Source organism: Neolamprologus brichardi, chromosome 10 (assembly GCF_056152115.1).
Source record: "Neolamprologus brichardi isolate AB-2024 chromosome 10, ASM5615211v1, whole genome shotgun sequence".
In the NCBI taxonomy this organism is placed as follows: domain Eukaryota; kingdom Metazoa; phylum Chordata; class Actinopteri; order Cichliformes; family Cichlidae; genus Neolamprologus; species Neolamprologus brichardi.
The window spans coordinates 11209595-11235220 of NC_142113.1; the positions used below are offsets into that span (position 1 = coordinate 11209595).

A 25626-nucleotide genomic window follows, 5' to 3' on the forward strand; every position below is an offset into this window, starting at 1 on the left:
AAAAGGAAAAGTACGAGCTGTCATCGAGCAAAAACGGGAGCTGGAAGCATGTAAATATAATAATAACCACTGCAGCCAAGAAGAGTGCCTGACGAGCCCAGTTGTAAGTAAGCTATTAAGACTCGACTGTACACCGTGTTCGTGTTTTCCTCCAAAAACAATAAGTTCCGTTGGAGCAGCCTTTCAACGCCTCTCTCTGTCTCTCACTAGCAAAGTTGACCCAGACAACAAAGTAAAGCTAGTTTTCGGCTACAAGCCTGCACAGAACCCACCGTATTAGTCAGAGGTCCCTTTACTACGGTTCGGAGCCGCGGACCTTCAGTAACAGTAATAAATCACAGCAATAGTACATTCATGTAGTTGTAAACAGCATGATAATATATTAAGTAATCCAAAGTATTCAGAATACGTTACTCTCATTGAGTAACGTAACGGAATACGTTACAGAATACATTTTGGGGCATGTATTCTGTAATGGTATACATTTTAAAAGTAACCTTCCCAACACTGATAGTGATCTAGGGGGATGGGAGGATTTGAGCCCGATCAGCTCTGGTTTGATTCTCCTCAGAAAAAAACAAAACCAAAAAAACACCTCAGGGATGGAAATCTGTTTTTCGTCCTATCTTCGTAACACAGATTGCAAACATGGCACTGAGAGCTGGCAGTTGGAGAAGATGTGAGTTTATCCATTTGCTAGTATAATTGACATATTTATATGAACAGCAAAAAACATCCCAAGAAACATGTAAATGTGCACTTAAAAGAATGTGACACTTTGTATATGTCTTATTAATGACATCAATGTGATGTCATCTGCCAGTCTGTTTGTTTACAGTCTTTATTATTTAGTTATTATTATACTTTTTTGTCTCTTACGGTTAAAAACTCTTGCTGTAAGTAAAAGATGGACATAGCTTCTCATCTGAGCCAATGCGAGTTACTTAAACTTACATTCTTACTATCAGCCAGCAGGTGGCGACTCCTGTTGTTCCAAAATCAAATCATATTGTATAGAAACCTTTGAGAACGCAGTCCTTCAGCTTATTTAGGACCTAGCATTCTCAGCTTGAGGCATTAAGGCCAAACTAGCCAATGGGTGTTGACACAGTGGCTATGTCCATCTTTTATATACAGTCTATAGCTTAAGGTGTGGAAGTGTGCATCAACATCTTTGGAATATTTTAAGCATTTTCTGTCTCAATACTGCTCACGTCTTGTCACATGCACGTTAATGTTCAAACATTAATGCATCAATTTTCAAATATTTTTCCTTGTGTTGCTCTGAGCGAGGAACAAGTATATTAATAATCATGACCCTGTCTGTGTCTCTCCATCTTTTTCTGTTTGTCTCTTTTCCCCTCAGGCGAATATGTAGTGATGACAACATATTTCCATTTGAAAAGGAAAATTGGCTATTTTGTGATTCAAACCTACCTTCCGTGCATCATGACTGTCATACTGTCTCAGGTCTCCTTCTGGCTAAACAGAGAATCCGTTCCGGCGCGCACAGTATTCGGTGAGTGCTATCTCGTGTTTTAAATCCAGCTCAAATAAATGCATTAAATGTTTCATTGAAGAAGCTAGTTATTCAGAGGGCTATTAAATGATGAGGTAAAAGAAAGGCACTGTCTAAGGACTTTTTACTTGTTTATGGTTTGAAAAGGTTTCAGCATGAAAAGTTCTCTTTTTTTAGCTTTAGTTAGCTTAGTACATTCAGGTGCTCTGACTTTATTCTGCTGCAGACACTAACATCCTTACTACTTATTCTTAGGAAACTGTTCACTGTTAATACAGAGAGCATAAAACAAGATTTAAAGCATTTACATGTCATATTTTTCCTTTATTATTCATAACAATTCCTCTTTAATATAGAGACATTTCCCAGTTGCCATCGCGACAATTGACTGTGTTTTCTCCCTTTAAGCCATGAATAATAATAGATTAAATTTGTCCATCCAACTCGATTCATGCTAAGAACATTGCGTCAGATGTGATCAACTCAAAGGTACTCAAATAAGGAATGTAATTTTCCTTCTCCTGCAGTTGTTGTTATTGCGCTGCATAATCAATATGAGTAGTCTTATGTAATTCTAAACACGGTTAGCATTTTTGCATTTAGACAGGTACATGCAGAAGCATACGTTGCGCAAAAGATTTTAAAAATGTATGCAAGGCAAAGCGTTGCTGAGAAGATAAAAACTGTTCCAGCTCCCTTTGTGCAGTCTGAATAACCACATCCCCTTCACTTCTGCACAAATACACCCACTATTATATCTTTCTTATACAGTCGTCTAAGAATCACTTCAGCCCCATAAGAGGTTGAATTTTTAGGGGACAATTTCCTTCACATTATGAGAGTAATTTGAATCAGTGCTGTTTTCTCAGTGGACAGTTTCAAGCTGTGTTGGTTTTAGTTTTCTCGCCATCATGCTTACAGTCCCTTGGTTTATGAGAGCATGTGACTGTCATTACCTGCGTAATCTTATTTATCTTTTTTGTTTTTGCATCCTCAGTCACCTTCCAAGTTATACTTCTAGTTAAGACTCGATACTTTTTGATTTATACCTGCATTTTATAATAGAGCATTATTCACTGTTACCGCAAGTACCGGATGTCCTCGTCTCGTCTGACACCAGTTAATTGCTGTTGTAATAAGGACTGCTTTTTTTTACAGATGAATATTCTAATTTTATGTAAATGGTGGAACAAAGTCAAGATTAGAAATGCGTTACCTGCAAATCAATCAGCCCATGAATAGCCATCTATCACTCTTTTGTTGCAGCCTTTTTAAGCCTCCTTTGTATCCGTCTTTTATCAGATAAGAAAGGTTGGAACAGATAAAGCGATGCGCTTCGATGGGCGAACATTGTCCGAGCCGCCTTTCAATTCCATTCGCCCTGACTGTAAAGGCCAGGTTGTGAAATGATCTGCGAAATTTAGAAAGTTTTAAGACATCGTTTTCGCCTTAATTAATTTCAGCAGATGTAGATCTGCTGCTCATTTTTCAAAAGTGGTGTCATTTAGCGATTTACCTTTGCACGCAATCCTGCAGCTTAGACAGGTTGTGCTTTATGTATGCAGGTCCATAGCATGTCTCTTTGTTTGTGTATAAGCTAAAGGAAATTTTCAACATTTTCATTCGTTCTACTGTAGATAAGTCTAGTAAGAAAATACATTCATCAGACTGGTTTGAACAGAGGAACATAGCCTGAAAAATCCTCCGTAGTGGGTCATTACACTGAGATTCTACATTCTCATTGTTTGAACTTGCAAGACTGACCCAGTGTACTTTGAATGTTTATGCACCACTGAGTTATGTCATCTGTATGAGGCTTTTTGATTTCATACAGTAGATTATGTAAAGCTCTGCAATGCAGGGAACTACACCGTCATTTTTAGTTTATAACTTAGACCTAATACCAAACCCAGGAAAGTGAATCTATATTAGGTTTAAAGAGACAGTACACATTAACATTTCTTTTTCTAGCCATAGTCCAGACTATTGTTATTTTGTAGTGCAGCTTTCTTTTCTCTTAAATCTCTAAAGAGATGTTGGTCAGTATAAAGTGAGAGTTTAGTGCCAGGATAGCAAAACCCAAACAAACCATGACTGAGCTGTAAGTAACTTTCTTTTAAAAGGACACTTCACTGCCACATTGTTATTTATCCAATTTTTGAAGAGAATTTCCCAGCGACTGAAGACATTTCCTTCTCTTGAATGCACAGGAACTACATGGCACTTGCTTACTTGATTACACTTAATATAAAGCACCTTGAGGCGACTGTTGTTGTGATTGGCGCTATATAAATAAAATTGAATTGAATTACCGCAAATGTTTAATTTCAGAAAGAATGAAATATCTGCTGATCTTTCATTCTCTCCTCAGGTGTCACCACTGTCCTAACCATGACTACCTTGAGCATCAGTGCTAGAAACTCCCTTCCTAAAGTGGCCTATGCCACCGCCATGGACTGGTTCATGGCGGTGTGCTATGCCTTTGTCTTCTCTGCCTTGATTGAGTTTGCCACAGTCAACTACTTCACCAAGCGCAGCTGGGCATGGGATGGGAAAAAAGAGGGCATGGAAATAAGGGTGAGTGATTCTCATTTGAAAATGTTTCATGTAACCAAAAAAAAGAAATGATGGATGTGTGACGCCTGCTCTTTCGATTCATCGCAGCGCACCAACATTAACCATCACCAATATGTAAGAACAAAAACAGAATGAAAGGCAGCTAGTTCAGGGAAAAGTCTCACGCAACGTTTCTTTGCTTATTAAATTCAAAATTAATCCAAAAAAAAAGAAGTTGCTAAAAATGTCACTTGATTCTGGAGGAGTGATGAGGGGAAATTGCAGTTTGGAAACGCATAGAAAGTATCCTTAATGCAGCATGGAGTACTTTGTAAAGCCTGTAAAGAGACCTTTTATTTATTCATTGCCAAATGGAACAGAGACAGTGGGGCGGAACAGTGAGAGCAAAAACAGAGGTAAACTCCCAGAGACGCTGGCCCTGATTTATGATGGCAGCATATGTTCAACTCTCATCCTAAAGTCAGTGCAGCCTTATTCTCCTCAGAAAAGATGGTGCATTTACATCTATATAGTATATTGTTTAAAATGAATCACGTGATGTTGAAGATAAATCACATCTTGTACATTTATCAATAGCCAAAAAAATAAAATAAAATAAAAAGATCTCCGTGCCTGAGCCTATTTAATGGTTTATATTGAGGGAACAACCTGATATGTGTCCAAAGAAGTTGTTGTTCAAAAAGAAAACACCTAAATCAAGCCACATGTTTCTCATGACAGCTTCAGCCTTTAAATGCAATATGATCTGTATGATTACCTTACTGGAAAGATGATTCTGTCTGTAATCACGACAGCTTGAGAAGTTTTCCATGAATTCTGATCAAACTTTTTTGTAGTATAGAGCACGAGCCATTAAAAAGTGTCTCCACCACGGTCTTCATGGTCACCCTCAACTTAAAACGTATTGCAAGCGTTGTGTTTGCTGTCAACATATAGAAAGATTTAAAATATCATGTCACATTTGACCTCTGACCTCTCCTTTAACTCAATGATTTGAAGGTCAAAGTGATAATAACTGATTGATAATAATTGAAAGAATAATAATAATGGGGATCAAATAAGGCCAGACCTTCATAAAATGTCCTTTATGTGCTTAAAATTTCACAGCCTTTGTTTGTATTGGAAGATTTAGGAAATGCTGCCAGTATACGGAGGTTCTAAATATTAACACTATAGTTTGCATCTAAATGTCATGTCACATTTGACCTCTGACCTCACTTTTACATCTGCCTTTTTTTTAAGTTATTTGTCGTATGTTTAAAGTATTGTCAAAATCTGCTTAGTTAGTTAAAAATATATACAGTAGTATAATATTATATAATAATCGAATAATTATATCCAATCATTTACAAATCCATACCTATTATCTATTACCTACTCCCACACAAAATACTCTGCTGTTCCCTTAAAAGTTAATCCTGCCCAGGGTGAGCCTCTCTGGTGGACTTTTCATGTGTTTGTAAATGATAGCATTAAATCAAAAATAATTGTAGGCACACAGACGTAGTGAAATGAAAGAAACGAAGTCAGATTAAAAACTTACATTAAATATCAAAATAGTCTTCTTTTTTTTTAACATCAATCTCACCAGGCACAAAATACCAGTTTAAAATCAGGCTGTGTATATTTACTGTTATGATATAAGATTCTCATGTTATTTAGCTCTTTTACAAAAGCCTTAGATAGACGTATGTAAAAAGGCTCCTAGAAAGTCAAAAGCAAAAGACTTTAGCGTGTACTGAACATCACCTTTATTTCTCTTAACATACATAGTGAGTCACTGACATTGGAACCATGGAGAGATTCTTGGAGGAGCATTTTGCATGTCAGCCAGTTAGAACTATAGACTGCATATAAAACACTGACGTAGCTTCCAGGTCTGAAAAGTGAAACCAAAGTGCTGAAGTGGCTCAGGTTTGGATTCTTTCTTGTGGCCAGCAGGAGGCGACTTCTCTGGATGCAAGAAGAAGTCGTCTTTGGAGAAATGACCCTACTGCTCACTTAAACTTTGACTTCACTAAACACTTTTCTGCAGTCCACAGCCACGAAAGCTAGTTTCAAGTCTTACTGAATGAGCATGATATTCTTTTTACAGCTTTCTGTCCTCATTAGACTCAAAAAGGAGCAAAAAGCTGGGTATGCTTTGGGGTGATCAGTCAGACTTTTCCCGTTTTTGTAAAAAAAAATCAACAAAAAAAAAACAGGGTCTTGGTGGCTACACCCATCTTTTATATACAGTCTATGATCAGAGTGAGTTCATCTTAAAAAAGGGGGGGCTGCATGAAGAAGTAGCTTAAGTTCAATAAGGAATAGACCTGGTACATAGAACTGAACATTAGAACAATAAAAGCAAAGCACACCAGCATAAAGAGACTAATATAAGTTAGTAATTGTGCGGCTAAAATGAGTTTACCTGATATATGTATAACACAGTCCATTTCAAACCGAGAAAGAGTATTAACTGTGGCTTATAAGCAAAGCTATATTAAAAGGACAGCCTTCTGGGGTGTTTGGAAAAACATATAAGAATCATATAAGAAACATTATGAAGCTGTGCCAGTGGTAAATAGTGGCAGTGCTATTACTGTATTGCTGTGAGCGCATAAAAACACAGCCACAGACACAACATAAAGGGAAAGTTATTTCTTCTGTGACAGACAGTGCCACGAATCTATTTTCTGCTACCATTGTACAAACTGTTTGACACAATCAGTACAGCCTTTTCCCGCTTTTTTTATAGTTTGACATTTGGTCCTCAGAGCGATTGGCAGAAATGCATATTGCTGCCGCAGAACTTTTCAGTTGGTGGGGATAATTTGCAGCGTTACACTGCTGCAGAGAGGAGGTTTTTTTCTCTTTTCTTTTTCTTTTTTTTCCCGCCCCTCCTCTTTGATGGCTCGTCTTAATGGCATCAGCCTGGACTGGCTTCTCAGGGACTGTGCTGAGCATGCAGTTGTCATGATAGATAAAATAGAATGGGGTCACAGAGGGAGACGTGGCACTTCCAACACACTGCCTGCTAGAACGAGCTACTGGAATCCAAAGCAATCAGGCACTGCACATATTTCCCTTTTTCTTTTTTTTTTTGTAGCAAATTTTGAAAAATGACTGTTAATGAGCACGAGCTACATAAGCAAAACCTCTTCTTCAGGAGAGAAGTTTTAGCTAGTAAGTCTTTTTTTTAAAATCTGGCCCCGCAGCCATCAGAGCTAGGGTTTCAGCCACCACTCCTACCGGAACCAAATGATGACTTCATCACCCTTAGGCTGCTTTCTTTTTTTAGGTCTCAGATATGATCCACAGACGAGTGTGTGCGCACTAATTTACTTTACTGGTTATGGAGCATCGATGTAGTTTTCCTTTTCTTTTATTCGAACGTTTTCTGTGACAGGCAGTCTGCCTAATTAGCTCTCCCCTCTCCGGCTGAAGGTGAGGTTATTACAGAAATTAGCCGGTGGGGAGTTTGGTTGGAAAAGCCTGCATATTCTCGGCGCCCTGTGACACATGATTGGACACTGCTATGTTGGATATCATGTGCTGTTTTATCAGCAGAGGCAGAAGCACTGGCTGTGGGTTGCTCTGCTGCGGCCAAGGGGTGATCGCGGTTTCATGTGTGCGTGTGTGTATGTCTACGCACCTGCAGTACATAATAACTTCATCAACATTTTACCAGAATAATTCATGATCTCTTATTAGCACAAGCACTTGCGTGTCAGTAGAATGTATTCTGGAGGTTTTGATGCACTCAGGTGGAAAGAACAAAGGTGAGTTGACATTTCTGGAGGCCAGGGGTGCACTTTTGTACTTTTTCAGTCCCAATAATGATAGAGATACTTGGGTGTTAAGCTGTGTTCCTCACTGCAAGGAGGATACTTGGAAGCATTCATTTGTACAAGTTTTTTGATGTAGCAAGCATGGAATACCACTAAATTGCTGACCCCTTGTTGTTGGCTTTTTCCATGCGATGCTATATTAACAAATGTAATGGGCCACCTACACACTAGACCCTACAGGAACTGCTCTCCTAAAGAAACCCATGTCATGAAGCTCCTGGTGCACCATTTTTGTGCTGATGTTAATGCCAGAGTTAGCAGACTGTTGGTGGCTTTCACACCCTATGCACCTCAGCACATGGCAGCCCCACTCTGTAAATTTACGTTGCCCGAGTTCATCCAGTTCTCAAGATTCTCACAGCTGTTTGTGGAATAGCTTGCACCTTTTACAAACTGACTTGTTGCCATCATGGCACCCTATTACAGTGCCACACTTGAAATCAGTGAACTCTTTAGAGTGACCCATTCTTTAACAAATATTTGTAAAGGCAGACCGCATGGCTAGGTGTTTGATTTCATAGATCTGTGGCAAAAGGACAGAAAACACCTGAATTCAAATGCTAGAATCCTTTTTTTCCATAAAGTGTACATTAACACATCCTTAAGTGAAATCAGAAAGGTCTATTTCATGTTTATATATAATATCATAACTGAATTACATAATTATTAAGAGAGGCCACCCATGCAACTAGCAAGTTCCTCCAAATTTTGATAGTGCAAGTGCCTCTACCTAAATACACACTTAAATGCTCACGTCAAAATGTGTCCACAGGAACACAAACAGGGACATCGTGGCTCCCTATAGACAGTCTGCACACTCACATACCCACATGCTCACATACTTGGGGCTATTTATTACACCAACACTTCAGCTCCAGTCTTAGAGAGGGACAGACTGTCACAAGGTTCAGTTACACGCACACATGCACACACTGAGCTCCAAACAGCAGGACACAGCAAGGCACAATTACCCCCAGGACACTTAAACACACTCATCAAGAAATTCTGATGCAACAATTTTCAGAAGTTACAAAGACAAGGTCAATAGATGCATTGTATTCATGGAGTATTTTTGCCTGCAGCTATTGAAATGACTTTGAATAGTACACAGGAATCTTTGGCTGCTAGTGAATTATGTGCTCTGTTACATAAGGTTCATAAAAACATGCATACAGCCCAGTGCTACATACTGTTCCCCCAATAATTAGACCATATAAATTATTACCTACAAGGACAATGGAACAGCAAAAAAGAACAGAAAATTACTTTGTATTACAAATTAGCTACATTACTGTGCAGATAGCAGCCATAGTCTAAAAGACTGAACGGTTTGGGATGGTATTATTAGAGCTTAGAGGTGTAAGAGTGCAGAACATTCGCTGATCAGTATGAAAATTGGTTTTAGAAGTTTGGTACACAGCCTTCATAATGTACAGCAACTTAAATTGAGATGGCCAAGCACTTTTAGTACTCACTGAAAGTTTCACTATAAACAGACATAAACTGACCATAAAATTGCAATTTATGTTTTCTAAATACAGGCTAATAACCACTTTCATTCAGGCTTTCTTCTCCAGACTGGTGGAGAACTCTAAACACAGTATTTCTGTTTATTAAAAATGCTCTTAAAGGCAGCACCGCAGGAACATTTGAGAGGTTTCTCAAGTTAGCCATTCAAGTTAACTCAGGGGAAGGCAAACAGGCGGTTAGCAACTACAGAATCCTTTGTTAGCACCCACCTGTCATTCAAAGCGGCTACATACTTATTAATTTGAAGCTCCCTCTCCAAACATACATACCGTAGGCCTCTTATACAATTTCCGTGAAGATACTATAGTGGCCAGAATGGTAGCATCTGTTAGCATCTGTTAGCTGTTAGCTGAGGACAAAAATATAGCATCTGTTAGGTATCAACTCTAAAAATATACTGTCTGCTAGCAATCAAAGCTAAAACAATAGCGCCTGACAGGTACAGTGGCAAAAGGTATAGCGGTCATTAGCTATCGAGGCTAAAACTGATTTTTGTAGCAGGCTGTGAAAACACAGGAGTCTGTGTGGACTTGCGTTTGGAGCCAGTCTCAAGTGGCCATTAGAGGAAATCAAGTTGTTGTTTGGCTTCATTTCTCAGGACTGGTGTTTGCCACTTAGGATACACATATTCATCAGCCAAGTCATTCTACTGTCACTCACCACTGGCAGTGACTGATGGCTATCTGTTGTGTTCCATCCATTTTGCAGTCGATCCAGTTTCACAAATTTTATGATTGAATTTCTGCTCTTTAAAAGATGCGTGACAGGTACCCATATTGAGCTATATTGTTAGTACAATTGATGTATTCCTGATGCGTGATATTGTAGTAATTTGCCTTTCCTGCTGACAGAAACCTCCAATAGAGCAGCTCGTTCTGTGTTAGAATCAATATCATTGAAAGGTACCTGGTTATCTGGGAGCAAGAGTGTGACTCTTCTGTCTTCCTTTCTTTTTCTGTTCAAATTGACTCAAGATAGCAGGTGCTTCAAGCACCGGTTCACCATTCCTATGTTTAAAGCAATCAATTGCCTGCAAGTTTGTTAGCTCTCCTCAAGGTTGAAGGATCATACTCATCCTGTTGCCCTGCTCACTCAAGGAAACACACTTATGACAGTAAATATATTTCCTCCTCAATCCTGCTGCCTCCAGTACAAAGTCAAAAAAAAAAACCAAGCAAAACCTACTGGCAGACATTAAAAAGGACTCCCTATGAGATTTACACGCACTCGAGACACTGAACATAGCCACGGCACATGTCTTGTCACGTGTAAAACCATTGCTGTGCCTCCATTCGTGAGTATATGTGAACACTGAGCATAAAGACCAAACAAAATATTTGGTGATGAGCTGTGCGCTGTAAGAGATTCACCGTGAAGCACTTTGGGGTAGAGGGGACATTAGTTATGCTAATTAAAAAGATGGAGAGAAGCAAAAAGGAAGGAAAATTAAATGAAGCTAAAAAAAAAAAAAAAGTGGAGCAAAAATTAAAGCTGGGCTAAAAGCAAAAGTGAAAAGGGGGAGCTGTGAAAGTGAAAATCTGTTACAAGACACGCACTGAATTCGTTTCTTAAAGTGGCCACAGTGGGAATGAATGGTGTGAAGGAAATTACCACAGTACAGACTCGCACACTGGATGCCACACAGGAAACTAAAACTCTGCCTGGTAATCAATCTTAGTGTCCTACTTGCTCTCCCACATCTACTGTGTGCGCTGTACCGTTCTTCGCTAGGCTGACAGGATCCTCTAGTGATGCAAGTTTAGCTATTTGAGCCAGTACCAATTTAGTAAATAAAATTCTGGCTCCCTGTGCGACTTCAATATGAAAGACAGTCTAATGATTTCCCTCTAGTAGAACTAAGACGGCAGTCTCTCCAGCCAGCTTTATCACACAGAGCCTTTGTCGTGTTTGTTGTATCGCAATCTGTTTGCCTGCAGAGGTCTGGCTGCTCTCATTGATACAGTTTGTCAGACATGTTTTCAGGCGCTGTTATTTTGCTTTTCCTTCTAATCCTGCTCTGTGCTGCTACTGCTACTGCTAGCAGTATCAGACGCCAGTCCAGCCTGGTTCTGCAATGATGCAAATCAGAACTGTTCCTATTCCCATACTCTTAATTTCATCATGATTTTCTTTTTTTTCGATCTTGATCCTTTACGTTCTGCAATCCAGATTTGTATGATGCAGATTTGATTTGACAGTATGTTCAAAAGTAGTTCCAGCTAGATACTGATGAATACAGTATGTAAGTTGGGTAATTTTAATATAATTGGTAAACTTTTTTTCTTTTCTACTTTTCTTTTCAGGAACCGTTTCAGGCTAACATGGCCAGGATTAAAGATCTGGTTAGGCTTTTGTTTTGTTCTTGTGTGTGTCGTGTCTCGTGGTGTTGCTTCTATTTCCTCTTTATGAGTTCAAATGGAAGTATGGTTGAGTCTGGTGCCCCCCTCTTCCTAACGATCTTTGCTTTACTTCCTTCTTCCTTTTCAGAGAAGAGAATCTGCGACTTTGTCCAAAAAGTCGAACAACACCTTCAACATTGTCGGAACCACCTACGCCATCAACGTAGCTAAAGATCAAGGTTTAACGACCATTTCCAAGAGCGCGGGGGCATCGGCGAAGCATCCCTATATGCCTGACCCCTACATAGAGGCCAAGAAATCCTACAACCGCGTCAGCAAAGTGGACAAGATATCACGCATCATCTTCCCAGTTTTGTTCTTCATCTTCAACTTGGGTTACTGGGCCACATATGTCAACAGAAAGCCCGCTATCATGAAAGCAAACAACCTAAACTGAGTCTGACCAAATGCTCGGCTTGATTGGGTTTGGTTTCGGTGTGCCAAGTCCATTACATCTTTTTTCGTGCGTGTGTACGTGTGTGCGCGCATGTTTTGTGTGTCTTTTTTTTCTTAGGCATCTGATATTTTGCACGTCCGTATAGATGGAAGGCAAATTTGACCATGCAGTAGATTCACATATAGTAGTGGACCGTGGAGGAAGCACATTGTCACGTCAGTCTGTGTTCGTGCAGCATTTCTTTTTAGTTTCGTCCCCTCCACACTTAGCTCTGGCCCTGTTCTCTGTTGTGAGTAACCCGGTGATCTTTGCTGTACCTTTGACGGCTTGCTGTTTTGTAGAGTAGTCAAATTGCATTTTCCACCAAATTTGGACATGTTTGCGCTTTTCTTATGATAAGTCAGGGCAAGCATGCGTTCAACGTTCTCGTTGTAGCTCATTACCAATAATAAGACTGTCACGTGCATTGAGTTGAGATATGCATGCAGACATGCACACGAACACATGCATCAGAATACACCAAGAGAGCCATTTGCTGGTCGCTTTACTGTTATTCTGTTAGCTGGGGGCAGCCTGTGTAGGTCCACTGGAACATCGTTAATAATCGTCAGTGTCTGACCTTCAGCTTGCGGTGAAGTTCAACAGTCCCAACACAGTATTATCTGCAACTGCTTTCGCGTCTCATTGGGCTGCCTGTACATTTTCTAGTTCAGTGGCTCTATGAGGTTTAATTGGCTATGTCCTACGACAGAGAAGCTACGTGCCTTGGTAAATACACACATCACGAAGCAAAAAAGGCTTTGACATGCTTACACTTGCATTTCCACACATATAGACGATGGTCTGCGTGTTTACATTACATTCATTTACAAACTGGCATCCATGCTCTGCAGTGTAGCGCAGTATGGGCTGTGCATCACGCCCCCCGCCGGTGGAGATGGGTATAAAGTGTAAATGTTTCCCATGAGTGCCGAAGGCTAACAGACCTTTCAGCACTAGTGAAAAGCTGAAGCAAAGATATTAAAGGCTATATCATAGTCCGTGTGCCATTTATGTTTTGACATGTTTTGACATCTCTGTGAGCTGAGCAGTCATTACAAACTACCGCCATTACCTCAGACTGAAGTCGAATTCACACATTATTTTTTCTCGCCGTTCAAATGCAAATAACGTGACACGTTTCACACATTAAATCATAGCAGACACTCGCCCTTTAAGTAAACTGTGAGCAGGCACCTTGAAACCTTTTTTTTATTGTTTTGGTTTTTCACCCTTATTTTGTTGCCATCGGTCACCGTAGCCACACTCATGCACAAGCGTTTTGATTCGTGCTGTATTTTTTGCCCTTTTATACTTTATCGTGTAAAGTCGATCGGTGTCGATTCGATTGTCTCCACATGCTGTGTTTTGTAGTAAAAGTCAAGTCACAGTCATGCAGCATTTCTGAACACATTTCGGAGACGCTGCCATCGCTGGCGACAGTTGCATTGCAAAATTCGTAATAATAAAACAACAACAAATTGTTCTGATCGCACCAAAGAGCCACTAATGATGGAGCGATGATCGCCCGTGCATTGAATTTGTCTCTGATTTGTTTAGCGGTGTCTGTATTCCTGTGACACTCTGTGTTATGTGTGCTAAGCGTTTATGCAGGTGTAACTCTAAAGCCATTTCTGTTGCTTTTTATGCTAAGCAAACTGTTTTTCATCATGTTAAATACCTGCTCTGACAACCACTGTACTCGATACTCTTTCATACGTTAAGCTTACCATTTTCAGTGGTAAGCTTAGGACAGTGAGTGAACCGTGTTGTGGCACCTGTAAAGGTTTGTTAATACAAACCACGTAGAAGTGTTCAGTCATAGCTTAATGCATGATGAAGTCTGTACACGTTTTTTCGTCTTTGGCCTCAAATATTGGTGTTTGTCACTAAGGAAATAGGGCTTGGTATCAATGTGTTGTACTTCATCCCAGTAACTCATAACCTCTCATAACCCAGCATCTGTATAAACACACATAATTCCAACTATTTGTGCATACTAATGCAATGTTTATGCTCTACAGCTGGTACAGAGTTTTGGGAGTGTTTTTACCCTTATTTGGTCACACGTGCACAGTTCGCACACACTGAACTGGCTCTGCAGTCATCTTAAATAATGAAGATACAGGACAACACCAATACAATACAAAATTTTGTTCCGTGATTGAAAGAATTAAGTTAAGTACATCAAACAGGTTGTGAATTTAGCCGACCTATAACGTGATGAAAACAAGCTATTCTTATCAAATATATATATATATATATATATTATATATTATGTGTACAATTTAACACAAGATGTATTATTATATTTTTTAAAAACTGATATATAATCAAATGAAGAACAAATAAGATATTTACGTTTTTATTATTATAAAATGTAATCAGCGGCTATTTGTAGAGCACTGACTCTTTTAGCCATTACAATAAATCAGTGCGTCTAATTTCAAGCCATACGTATGTGGACATAGACACAAAGCTAGACCCTAACTCTCTCTTCCACATGCAGCTAAATTGCAACAGCATGTGCATTTCTTTGTAAACCTTATACAGACATTAGAAACACAGTGGCTATAATGGCAAAATAAGGCGTGATACTAACCTCTGCACTGAAATCGAGGAATAGAAATTCATTTCATCGGGCAAATTAAATGTATAATAACAAACAGGGTGAAGCACGTCGCTGTGTCTTAATGATACGTATTACCTCTAAATATTTCTGAACACCACACATCATCCCGGCGCAGTATAGCTTTTTTTAATCCGATACATTTCATTGATTTATACACTTTTCAATGAAAACACCCTGTTTCCTCTTCTTTATTTCTTCTTTTATTTTTTTTAGAATTTAGTCTCAAACAAAATGATCCATTTTACACATCCACTGAGGGTTTATAAACCCTGCTGGCTGCTGCTAAATGTGGAGCTGATGACACACAGCATTAATGTTTGTGTATGACTCTTCTGGGTAGTGGGATAAATGCACTGTAGGTACGTACTTCTAAGCAGAAACAGTTACTTTACTTAAAAATATCCCTGATATGCCCAAAGGCCCTTGTCATGTCAGGATCTGGTATAATGTGATAACCAAAGATCAATTTGCTTTGTAATTTCATGTGTACTACAGCATTCATAAACTCATGTCTAACCCCATTCACAACATGAAATTACTGCCAAGCTGTACTGACTGTACTGATCAAGGTAAATATTTACAGAATAACATACTTCTCTACACCTCGTCAATTATAAATTTTTTTAAATCCACATATGTTGTGTGTTTGTGACTAGCAAACAAGGGTAAAACACTTCCGGAGCTATAAGACCACGACCACTTCACTCTGCCACTAAACTACAGCGTGATCATCGTCATCCAATCTGCTTGGAAAGACCATAGCAGCCAACACATGTCATAGTGCAGAAATAAGAATCTGAGCAGTTTTTAAAACTAGAAATTGTAAGAAAAAAAACTGTGTTTTGAAGAGTCTGCATGTACACCTGTGGTAATTGTTTTATTTCGTTTTGATTGATTGATTGATTGATTTGAACATTCCTGGGATGATTTCGATGAGCAGGACTCCAGTGTACTGTTGCCATTTAGGCTCTGCTATGATTGTGTTAGTCACGTGGTAAATCCTTTTCTCACAGGGCCAGAGTTAACTTCAGCAGAAACATGTCATCCATATGAGATAGAGTATATTAAGACTATATTACTATATTAATATATTTATGCTATTCAGTACGGCATTAAATATTCTATGTTTTATACGACGTAACCTCAACAGCATTTATGCAAAACCCCTGATGCGTAGAAAGCTGTAGATAAAATAGGCAAACTAAACAAATGATTCAACTAAATGGCAACAATTCTAATTGCTCAGAATAGTACTACTAAGTTGTGAATTTGTAGATATTGTGAAATTAATTCCGATAGTTTTTGTGAATATTGATATGTCATGTCATTTATTTTTACATTTGATAAGTACTGCTGTCTTACATTGAGCTCTGTAACACTACGTGTTATGGTATTATAAAGATGTACAGTAGAGATAATACTCATCGAGCTATTTACACGATCCGTACCTTGTGTGCACTTTTCAAACCTAACTGTGAATAAGCAGCTGTCTGCAAGCAGAGTCGTACACACTGTGTTCTCTCTCCAGCAATTTCACTGCATGTCTCTACGCATTGAGAGATCAAAGACTTCCACTACAAAGACAGCTCCGGGAACTTTGTGGACTTTGTGTTTTCGTTAGGAAGTGGTCTCTATATGCTCAGTGACTGGACTCTGTGTGTTGCCCTCTGTCATTCATGTGCTTACTGTATGGGATATAGCAAATGGAAATGAGGATTAAAAGGACCGTGTATTTTGTCTTGGAGTTAAAAGGCCCTTCTTGGTGACATCCGAGCCTCAAAGGTGCGCGCTTTCAACACGCTGGACTCACCCGATGCTCCTTTAGAGGCTCATTTGACGACTATTGTTGTTTAACCCTTTGTGTGATTGTCTGTGCTGTGCATGCGGGTCCTATTTGTTTGTGGTTCATTGGGGGAAAATTCAGTTACAGCCTGAAGACATCCTACAGGGAACAAACACATGCACACATTCAAGTCAAAGCACAGTCACCTAAAATTTATTATATTTCACAACATTTATAGCCACTGTAGATTACACACAAATCAGACAAAACAGCAAGGGCATAACTTCTGGCTCAAACTGTATGCTGACGATTTTAATATATGTCATGATAAATAATCTATATTTAATGTTGTACCTCATTTATATGGTTATTTAACATGTGCTGCCTGCTATTAATGAGTTGTCCAAATTAGCGTCTAAATTAACAGATGCAGTGTTATTCCCATACATTTTAATGGTCAGGATTTATGAAATTACAGTTTTCTATTACACACAAAAAAAAAGGTTGGTAGATGTACACACACTGGAGGTTACCTGTAAAACTTGATTTAATGCTGCACATTGGCCAGAAGGCACATGAGCTAGACATTACATTACACAAAGTAAAAAACAATGCAACCCTCGAGAGCCTTTCACTATGAGTAAACTGCCAAAAACTGCCAGACAGCTTTTAGAGGGGAGGGAAGCATCAGTGTTACAAAGAGTGACTGCAACTGAAGTGACAGCAGAGAATTAAAAATGAAGCAAAATCTGCACAGCACAAGAGTTTTGATGATGAACATTTGATGAACACTAGCTTGTGTTTTTGACAAAGGCAGCTGTGCTGTTGTCCACAGACTTTGAGAGTTGTTGCTGTCTGGCTGGAGTCCAGTTCTGACTGCCCTGTAGGTGCCTTCAACTGCACGGGAACGGCGTTATGTGTAAAACTACAACCTTTAAATTTAGCTACAACCGCACGCCTGAGAAAATTAGACCACCACCCCGCCCCACGACATAGACACAAAAGGTTGTTTTCATGCTTGTGCAATGATAAATGAAGTTACTCATTAACACTAAAAGGATATTGTGCGCGCTATCTCTTAGACCGTAAAGTGCTTTGTTTTTCTTTGTTTTATTGTCTGCGCGCCTGTTTTGTTCATCTCCCAGAGCTCAAACGTGGAAAAAGGCTTTGACTACAGCAACACTAAAGACCTGTTCACACTCAATCGATTGAACACCATCTTCCACTGGGATAACCACTCCGTTTGCTAAAATGAGAGTCCCAACACACATCTCGGAACAACGTGATGACGCACAAATGTTTTGTGAACCCAGTGGAATTAGCAGGACACTGAGTAAAGCATCAAAGATAAGTTTTATTTTCACTTCACCAGTGACCTGACATCACACAAAGGATGCTTTTCTTTCAGTAAGATGCCAAGTTGCATAGATCGCACGTGCCATCAGTAAATTTATTGTATAATTTATGCAAACTGGAGACCAGTTACTATGGTAAGCCAGTAGATGATAAGACCTAACTTGCTAATAGGGCTAATGCGCTTCTTTTTGTGACGTGACGTTGGTTTGATGAAGGATGGAACTCACTGATGTAAAAAGAGAAGAAAGAAAAAAAATGGGTTGCTGTGGTAAAGGACGCTCATCTCTAATTACTTGTGAAGCAAAGCTGTTAGGCATAAGCTCTTTTATTTTAACCTTTCACCTTTCTATTACACAGGGTTTGTGTGGGGCTGCTGACAAGCTGTCTCCATCCTTTTGTCCGGGAATCGCTGTTCTTTACAGTAAATAAAGTTAAAGTGCTTTCATGCTTCTGCTAGTGTGACTGAGTGTTTGGTCAGATAAATGTCTGATTTCAGTTAATGAAAAACCATTATAGAGAATAGGCTACTGAACCTCGAGTAATAGTCTAGTCCACCAAAAGCCACTCAGGGGAGTCTTCAATCTCACAGACGTGCAACTCTGCACAAGGGACAATACCGTCAGAATGCAGCTAGCTCAGGGGGGTGACTTTAACATTACAGCCAGCCAGCTCACATGGAACAGATTCATATGAATGCAGAACGGACAAGGTTAATAGGGTTTGTGTAAACCCCAGCCTAGCCATTGCCTGAAACCAGACACACCACGTTTAGAACAGCAAGACAGCAAAAACAAAGTGGACCAAAGTCACATGGATTATGTAGAAGAGAGGAACAACTCCAGCTGACATGTGACCACTGCAAAACAAAGCACAACCAAACATCCCAGAGAATTTGTTTCAATTCAATTCATTTTCAGTTTAAGATAGATAGATAGATAGATAGATAGATTGTCCCCATGAGCAAGCGCTTGGTGACAGTGGAAAAGAAAAACTCTTTTAACAAGAAGAAACGTCAGGCAAACCAGGCAGGGAGGCCCTGTCATCTGCCACAATCAATTGGAGGCGAAAGGAGAAAAGAGACACTGTTGAAGAGAGCCAGAGATTAATAATAACTAATGATTAAATGCATATTAGTGTATAAACACATGGAGAGTAAAAAAAAGTTAAGTGAAGAAGAAACGGCCAGAGCATTATGGGAAGTCCACCAACAGCTTAGATCTATTGCAGCATAATTAACTGATCATTCTGGGTCCAGGTGTAGCTATGTGTTTTATCCCAAAAGAAAGTTTTAAGACTAATCTTAAAAGTGGAGAGGGTGTTTGCCTCCTGAATCCAATCTGGGAGCTGATTCCATCGAAGAGGAGCAGGAAAGCTGAAGGCTCTGCCTCCTATTCTACTATTAAATAGGCTACTAATAGGCTAATATAATAGCAACCAATAATAAGGCTGCAGTCTGAGATAAAAGTGCTCTGTTGGGATGATAAGATACTCTGAGGTCTTTAAGATAAAATGAGGCCTGATTATTCAAGAGGAGAAGTCTTATAAAATAAATAATAATTAAACAAATACTGGATCTTCAAAGGCAGATGGAAAATTTAACCCGAGAGCTATTCTATGCTAAGTAAACTGTATTAATATTTCAGAAGCTCTACCATTATACAGCAAATGACCTTCAGTACAGATACGAGTGAAGCTATAAATGAGTGCAGCTGAGTGTGGCAGTAGAATAAACTAACCTTGACAGAGGAAAAAAAGGTATTAAAAGATTGTGACATTAACCCAAACATAATTATGTGACAACCAAAAAGACTAGAAGAGTCTCCCAAGCAACAAGAAGCAGGGAGGAAGTAGCCAGCTCTGCTGATGTAATCCTGTAACACTTGAGGTTATTTTTGTTTAGTTATGGTTCAACAATCTGGCCAAAGGATTGATAGAATTACGATTGGCAATCTGACTCACAATTTAGGACTAATTTGTTAATTTGTTAACATACTCTGTTAAGTGGCACGGCAACCACGTGAATGGGCTTTATACTGAATGGGATGCTAATTAAAGTTACTGAAAAGGGGCACAAAAAAGTGTTCTTACCAGAAAAAGGGGAATAGCCAACTCTTGAGCCTACAACACATCACTATTTATTGTGAGTTTTTGCCACATTAAAGTGAGAACTGCACCATGTTGGGGGTTTTTGGGTTGTTTGATTGTTTTTTGAGTGGGGGGGGGGGGGGTTATTTAGATGAGATGTTGACTGCTATCTCATCAGTTAATGCAAGCAAGCTCACTTAAGCTGTGTCCTTTCCCTCTTCACACACATTATTTATCCTTTTATTCATCCATCAACTTTACCACTTGGACAGGAGCTGACACTAGGAGAGAGACGGAATACAGCCTGGATCGCACGCCATTCATCAGATACTTAATGTATGACACAGAAACTTGTAATATTTGTCCATTCATTCAGTTAGCGACTCAAATTAGTATAAGTGAGACCTGGTCATGGACTGCAGCTGCCAACTGTCGATCAAAGCAGCCGTGTTCCCATTGTACATGAAACTGAGAGGAAACCATGATTTTTCTGAGACAGCCTCAATTTGCAACTCCCACAACTGCATTTTTTTTGGCACTTAGCAAGGGGTTATTGCTTGCTTAATGTTTGACAGTCTGCACACCTCATCCTTGGAGGCAGGTGCCTTTGCTGGCATGGATTTAGTATCAACAACCAATCACAATCAACTACAACCTCACCTTGAAGTTTTTGTTTAAAACAAGAGACAAGTCGAACTGCAGTAATGCAGACATCTTCAAAACACTCCGAAAATATGGTGCTTCTACAACAATAGAGTCACACAGTCGAATTATCTCTAGTTTAATTCCACTAATCAACCACTGACCCTTTTTAAATTAGGATACAGATATATTTGAGGTGTTATTACTATTCCAAGTTGGTTATTTGTAATGATTTAGCCACCAGAACACCTATTCAAGAGTTCCCTAATTAAGAGTTCATTAATAACTTAAAAAAAAAGAGTGGACATAATCCTGATGCAGGGGCTAGAGGTCAGGATTTCTGATGACACACAGGAAGGAGATCTGAAGCGCAGCGAAAAACAAGACATGTCCCTTGATTTAAAAAAAACAGCACAAAGAATCCCCCCCCAAAAAAACCCAAAACACCAGGGAGCCTGACTGATACAATCAAAGAGCTGGCAGAAAGATCTGGCAAAGAGTGGGTGGAAGAGCTGGTGTTTAAATTCAGAGGGTGAGTGAGCAGTTAATGGAGAGCAGGTGCACCAGCCAGAGAACCAGCGTGACCAGCAGAAGCCATGCCTCTTGGGACGTAGCACCACAGACAAGGAGAGACAGAAAGGGAGCAAAAGAGGTTTAAAATGTTTTTTAAGAAAAAGAAAGAAAGAAATTAAATGAAGCATGAGAAGAAAAAAGGGACCAGCACATCTGGCTTTGTTTGTCCAACTGCTATTTAACGCATCAAATAATATGAGTTTGCTACTTTGAATGTTGTCTACCAATATAGCAGTATCTATAGAATTGAATTTTAGATATCAAAAATAATTTCCATTGGTCACTAAAGCTATTATCCACGAGTTTAAAATCTCAAACAAATCTGCGCTCTTGCTAAATGTGGTGGAAGCAGGTTAAAAACACCAAATTACTGGGTGTCAACATTTAATTTTCATGGTTAGCTGACATTAATAGGGGCATTTTGAGCCTGATACACTGTGTGCTCTCACACTTTCTTGATTAGTGTTCAGCAATCTGGTCTAGTGTATCAAACCAGGAGCTTAACAAGATCCAGATGACTCAAACCAGAGCTGGTTATCTTCCTTCTCATTGCTCAGTGAGGGGCAGTAAGGCTGGAACAGAGACCTGCCTGCTGCCTGGTTCAGTAAATTAGGGAAAATTGGTGCTTTATTAAAACCCCCTTGCTGATTTTCACATATAACATAGACATTATAATGGCACCAGATGGGTCACTTACCCTAATGCCACACTTGCAGTATAGGCAAATGTGTTATACTAAGTTTATTATATGTCTCAACTATTTACTCTTGTCATGAGGCTATGAATGTAAAATGACCGTTTATTATTTTCCCTTTAGTTTCTAATTCTTTTTTTATTGATGCTATGGATTGTCATTTATGAGATGTTATTTCGTTTTTATCCGTAATAACAAGCTGAATTGAATTAAAGCATTTAAAAAATTATACTTAAACCAACATATGAATCACAAATATGCTACATTTAGTTGACATATGTTAAAATCCCAAATTAATGCGATTATTAAAATGACATATCTGCAATGATGAAATGGTTTCAGGCTACATATCCAAGCTGAATATATTCATTAGCATGAACTATCTGCAATGATTAAACAAATTTAGGCCACGTATCCATAATGAAAAGGCTTAGGGTAAAAACTAAAAAAAATGAATGTGCTAATTATTGTTAGCACTACTTGCATTAGCCTACAGATGACTATTATTGAATTAAAGATATCTATAAATTAGTTTGGACAAGTTAAAATGTCACTTCTCCGTATGTAAATATATCTTGTAACATGTCACAGTGTTTTTCACCTGTTTATAATATTATCACATTTAATTAGTGAAAACTATATAAAATATTTAAATCATGTTTTCAGGTGGTGTGTTTGATTAGGTCTTTCATCTGTGTGTCTGTTGCACAGTAGGTGTGTAGATGAGACCAAAAGAGAACTCCAGAAATATAAATGTTTACGTACAGGCGTAAGTTTATGTGTCCATACATACGTTTTTAATTATTTTCTATTTTTATTATGCAGATATTTTTAATAACAGACTAAATAGAGGTTAATTATTTATCTCTTTATCTTGAAAGAAATGAATGCAGTTATATTCTTGTATTGTTGTTATTACGTTTTATTCAATTTTATGGATTTTATGAGTTTTATTTGTTAATTTATTTAAAAATGTTGCAATATGCCTTTAGGTGTGTTCAAGTTGTGTCATCATTACTTATTTTACTTAATATCAGCAATTTTGGAGTTGCTAAAAAAAATATTTCTCTTGATGCATGCTCAATCATCCAGGTAAGGAAATCAACTTTTTGGAGTAAAAAAATATCTATTAATAATAATAATAATAATCTTCATATACATTACCATGAAAGTTTGATTGGTCTAATACATTTTCATGCATTAGACACCTTCAGCCATGCATGGAGGAATAGATATCATAGATATCCTTATGTAAACTGGAAACCTCGCAAAATATTTCTTACTTTTTGAAGTAACTGAACCAAGTTTGTGACTGCAGCAAATTTGTTCTATAAAAACAGTTTTTTAATATGACTTACTGCATGACTTTTATCTCAAAATACATATCTCCTGGGAATGACACTGTCACAGCAGTCAGACGGTTGGAAAAGCATCTATGTGGACTGATACATACCTCGATCAGCTTTCAGCATCTTCCTTACTGTTATTTATCGTGGTGTCTCTGACACTCATAGAGATATTGAACTTTATTACTGATAATAGCCTTGAAACAATAAAGGCTACTAGCTTGCTATCTTGGAGCCATAGCTGTGGCTTCTCATGAGTATTAACTTTAGTTTTTGCAAAGACTGGTGTTCGCTACAACTCCCTTTGGAACAGAAAAAGGAACTACTTTGTTGAAAATGACTGGATTGGAACAATCAGTATAAAAATGATTCACTGTCCACTGCAAGCAGAAGACCAGGCAAAGTGTGATCTTTTCTCTTTTACTAACAAAAAAACTTTACAAACAACATATGAATGAAATGTAAGTAGCTCTGTCAACAGGGTATAGTACGTTCTTTGGTGTTGACCTTTATTAACATCCATTTTATTAGGCACACTTGGTCAGCTACGCTTTACTGCAAATATCTAACCAGCCAGGCACATGGCAACACGATCAAGACAACCTGCTGAAGATCAAATTGATAATAACTTAAAATAAAGAAGAAAGGTGTTTTAAGTAACTTTGAACATGGCATGGTTGTTAGTGGTAGGTGGGCTGGATCCAGAAACGGTTGATCTGCTGGGATTTATCTGTGCAATCATCTCAAGTATTTACAGAGAATAGTCTGAAAAAGAAAGAGTATCCAGTCAGCTGCTGTTCTATGGGTAAAAATGCCAGTGGTCAGAAGACAAACGGTAACACTGCTGTGACCTGATAAAAAGGCAACAGTAGCTCACTAAACCCCACTTGATTCCAAAGTACACAGAAGAGCATCTCTGAACTTTGAAGCAGATGAACAGACCAGCAGAAGACCACACCGAATGCCACTCCTGTCAGGTAAGGACGGGAAACTGAGGCTAGAAGTTGGAAGTCTGGAAAAAACATTATCTGGTCCCGACTCTTGATTACAGCTGCAATATTTGAATAGTAATAGGTCAGAATTTAGCGCTTTCCTGCCTTCCATCAATGATTTGCTTTGTTGTTGGAGCCGTAATGGTGTGGGGGGGTTTTCTTAGAACTTTCTGGGCCCCTTATCACCAACTGAGCATGATTCAAAAACAACGACCTACTTGTGTATTGTTGCTGACCGTGTCCATCCTTTTATAATCACAGTGTACCCGTCTCCTCATGGCTGCTTCCAGCACAATAACACACCATATCACACAGCTCAAATCATGTCAAAGTTGTTTCCTGAAGACGACAAGACAGGAACATGACATTCATTGTACTTAAATGGCCTCCAGGGTTACGAGATCTCAAACCCATCCAATCCAAAGCGGTGGAATGGGAGATTCACATCATGGATGTGCATCTGATGAATCTGCAGTGACTGTGTGTTGCTATCATGTCAATATGGACAAAAATCTCTGAGCAATGTTTCTAGCATCTTGTTGACTCCATGCCACAAAGAATTAAAGCCAAACGAAGGCCCAAGATGGTATTAGCAAGGTGTAACTAATACAGGGCACTAATACTAATACTTAGCCTTCAGATTTTTCTTCATACATACCTAATACTATGCAAAATTCACAGTACAGTAATATGACCATGTGGCAGTGGGTCATTGTAAAGACTTGTTAAGACTTGTTGTTAATTGTTATGTAGGTTTTCTACGAAAAGGTTGTGAACAAAACGTGTGAGGCGAAACTCAAATATCGAGCCTTTACAGACCTTCAGTCACACTTTGCAATTTTAGCATTTTTTCTCAGTTACAGAACGTCAGCTCAGCTCGTCGGTTTGTACTGAAGAAGACACCGCTGGCACTTGGTGCTTTTCAGTGATTAGTTTAGGTACTGTAACCCTGCAGGCAGATACTTTGCCTGAAGGCTGTTTCAGGGCTGCCTCTTGTAGCTTTGTTGTTAATTAGCCTGCTTGTTTGCAATACAAGTGATAGTAATGCTGGAATTGCCTCTATCCATGCCTAGTTTCTTCTACTATAGAGCGTTAGATGGTTTGTGATTACAGAAAAGAAGTATGCTAATCTGGAAAAAAAAAAAATGCGAGTGGAAACAGCTCTGTGGAAAACGTTTCATCAATCAGTAAATATTTTGGAAAATAAACAGAACAGGAACTGAAAAGCA

General features: G+C 38.8%; 1 protein-coding gene across 2 annotated transcripts in view; it reads left to right on the forward strand.

Annotated features, from left to right (window-relative positions):
- gabra3 (gamma-aminobutyric acid type A receptor subunit alpha3) overlaps positions 1 to 18498 on the forward strand; it is a 114182-nt gene extending 95684 nt beyond the window's left edge. Inside the window, exons 8-11 of one of the 2 annotated variants that reach the window (XM_006799464.2) lie at positions 1367 to 1519; positions 3891 to 4096; positions 11763 to 11801; positions 11947 to 18498. In XM_006799464.2, the coding sequence (XP_006799527.2) occupies positions 1367 to 1519; positions 3891 to 4096; positions 11763 to 11801; positions 11947 to 12255 (707 nt within the window). In that variant the 3' untranslated portion in view covers positions 12256 to 18498. The remainder of the gene's footprint in view (positions 1 to 1366; positions 1520 to 3890; positions 4097 to 11762; positions 11802 to 11946) is intronic. The other variant, XM_006799465.2, reaches the window with a different exon arrangement.
- The last annotated feature ends 7128 nt before the right edge of the window (positions 18499 to 25626 follow it).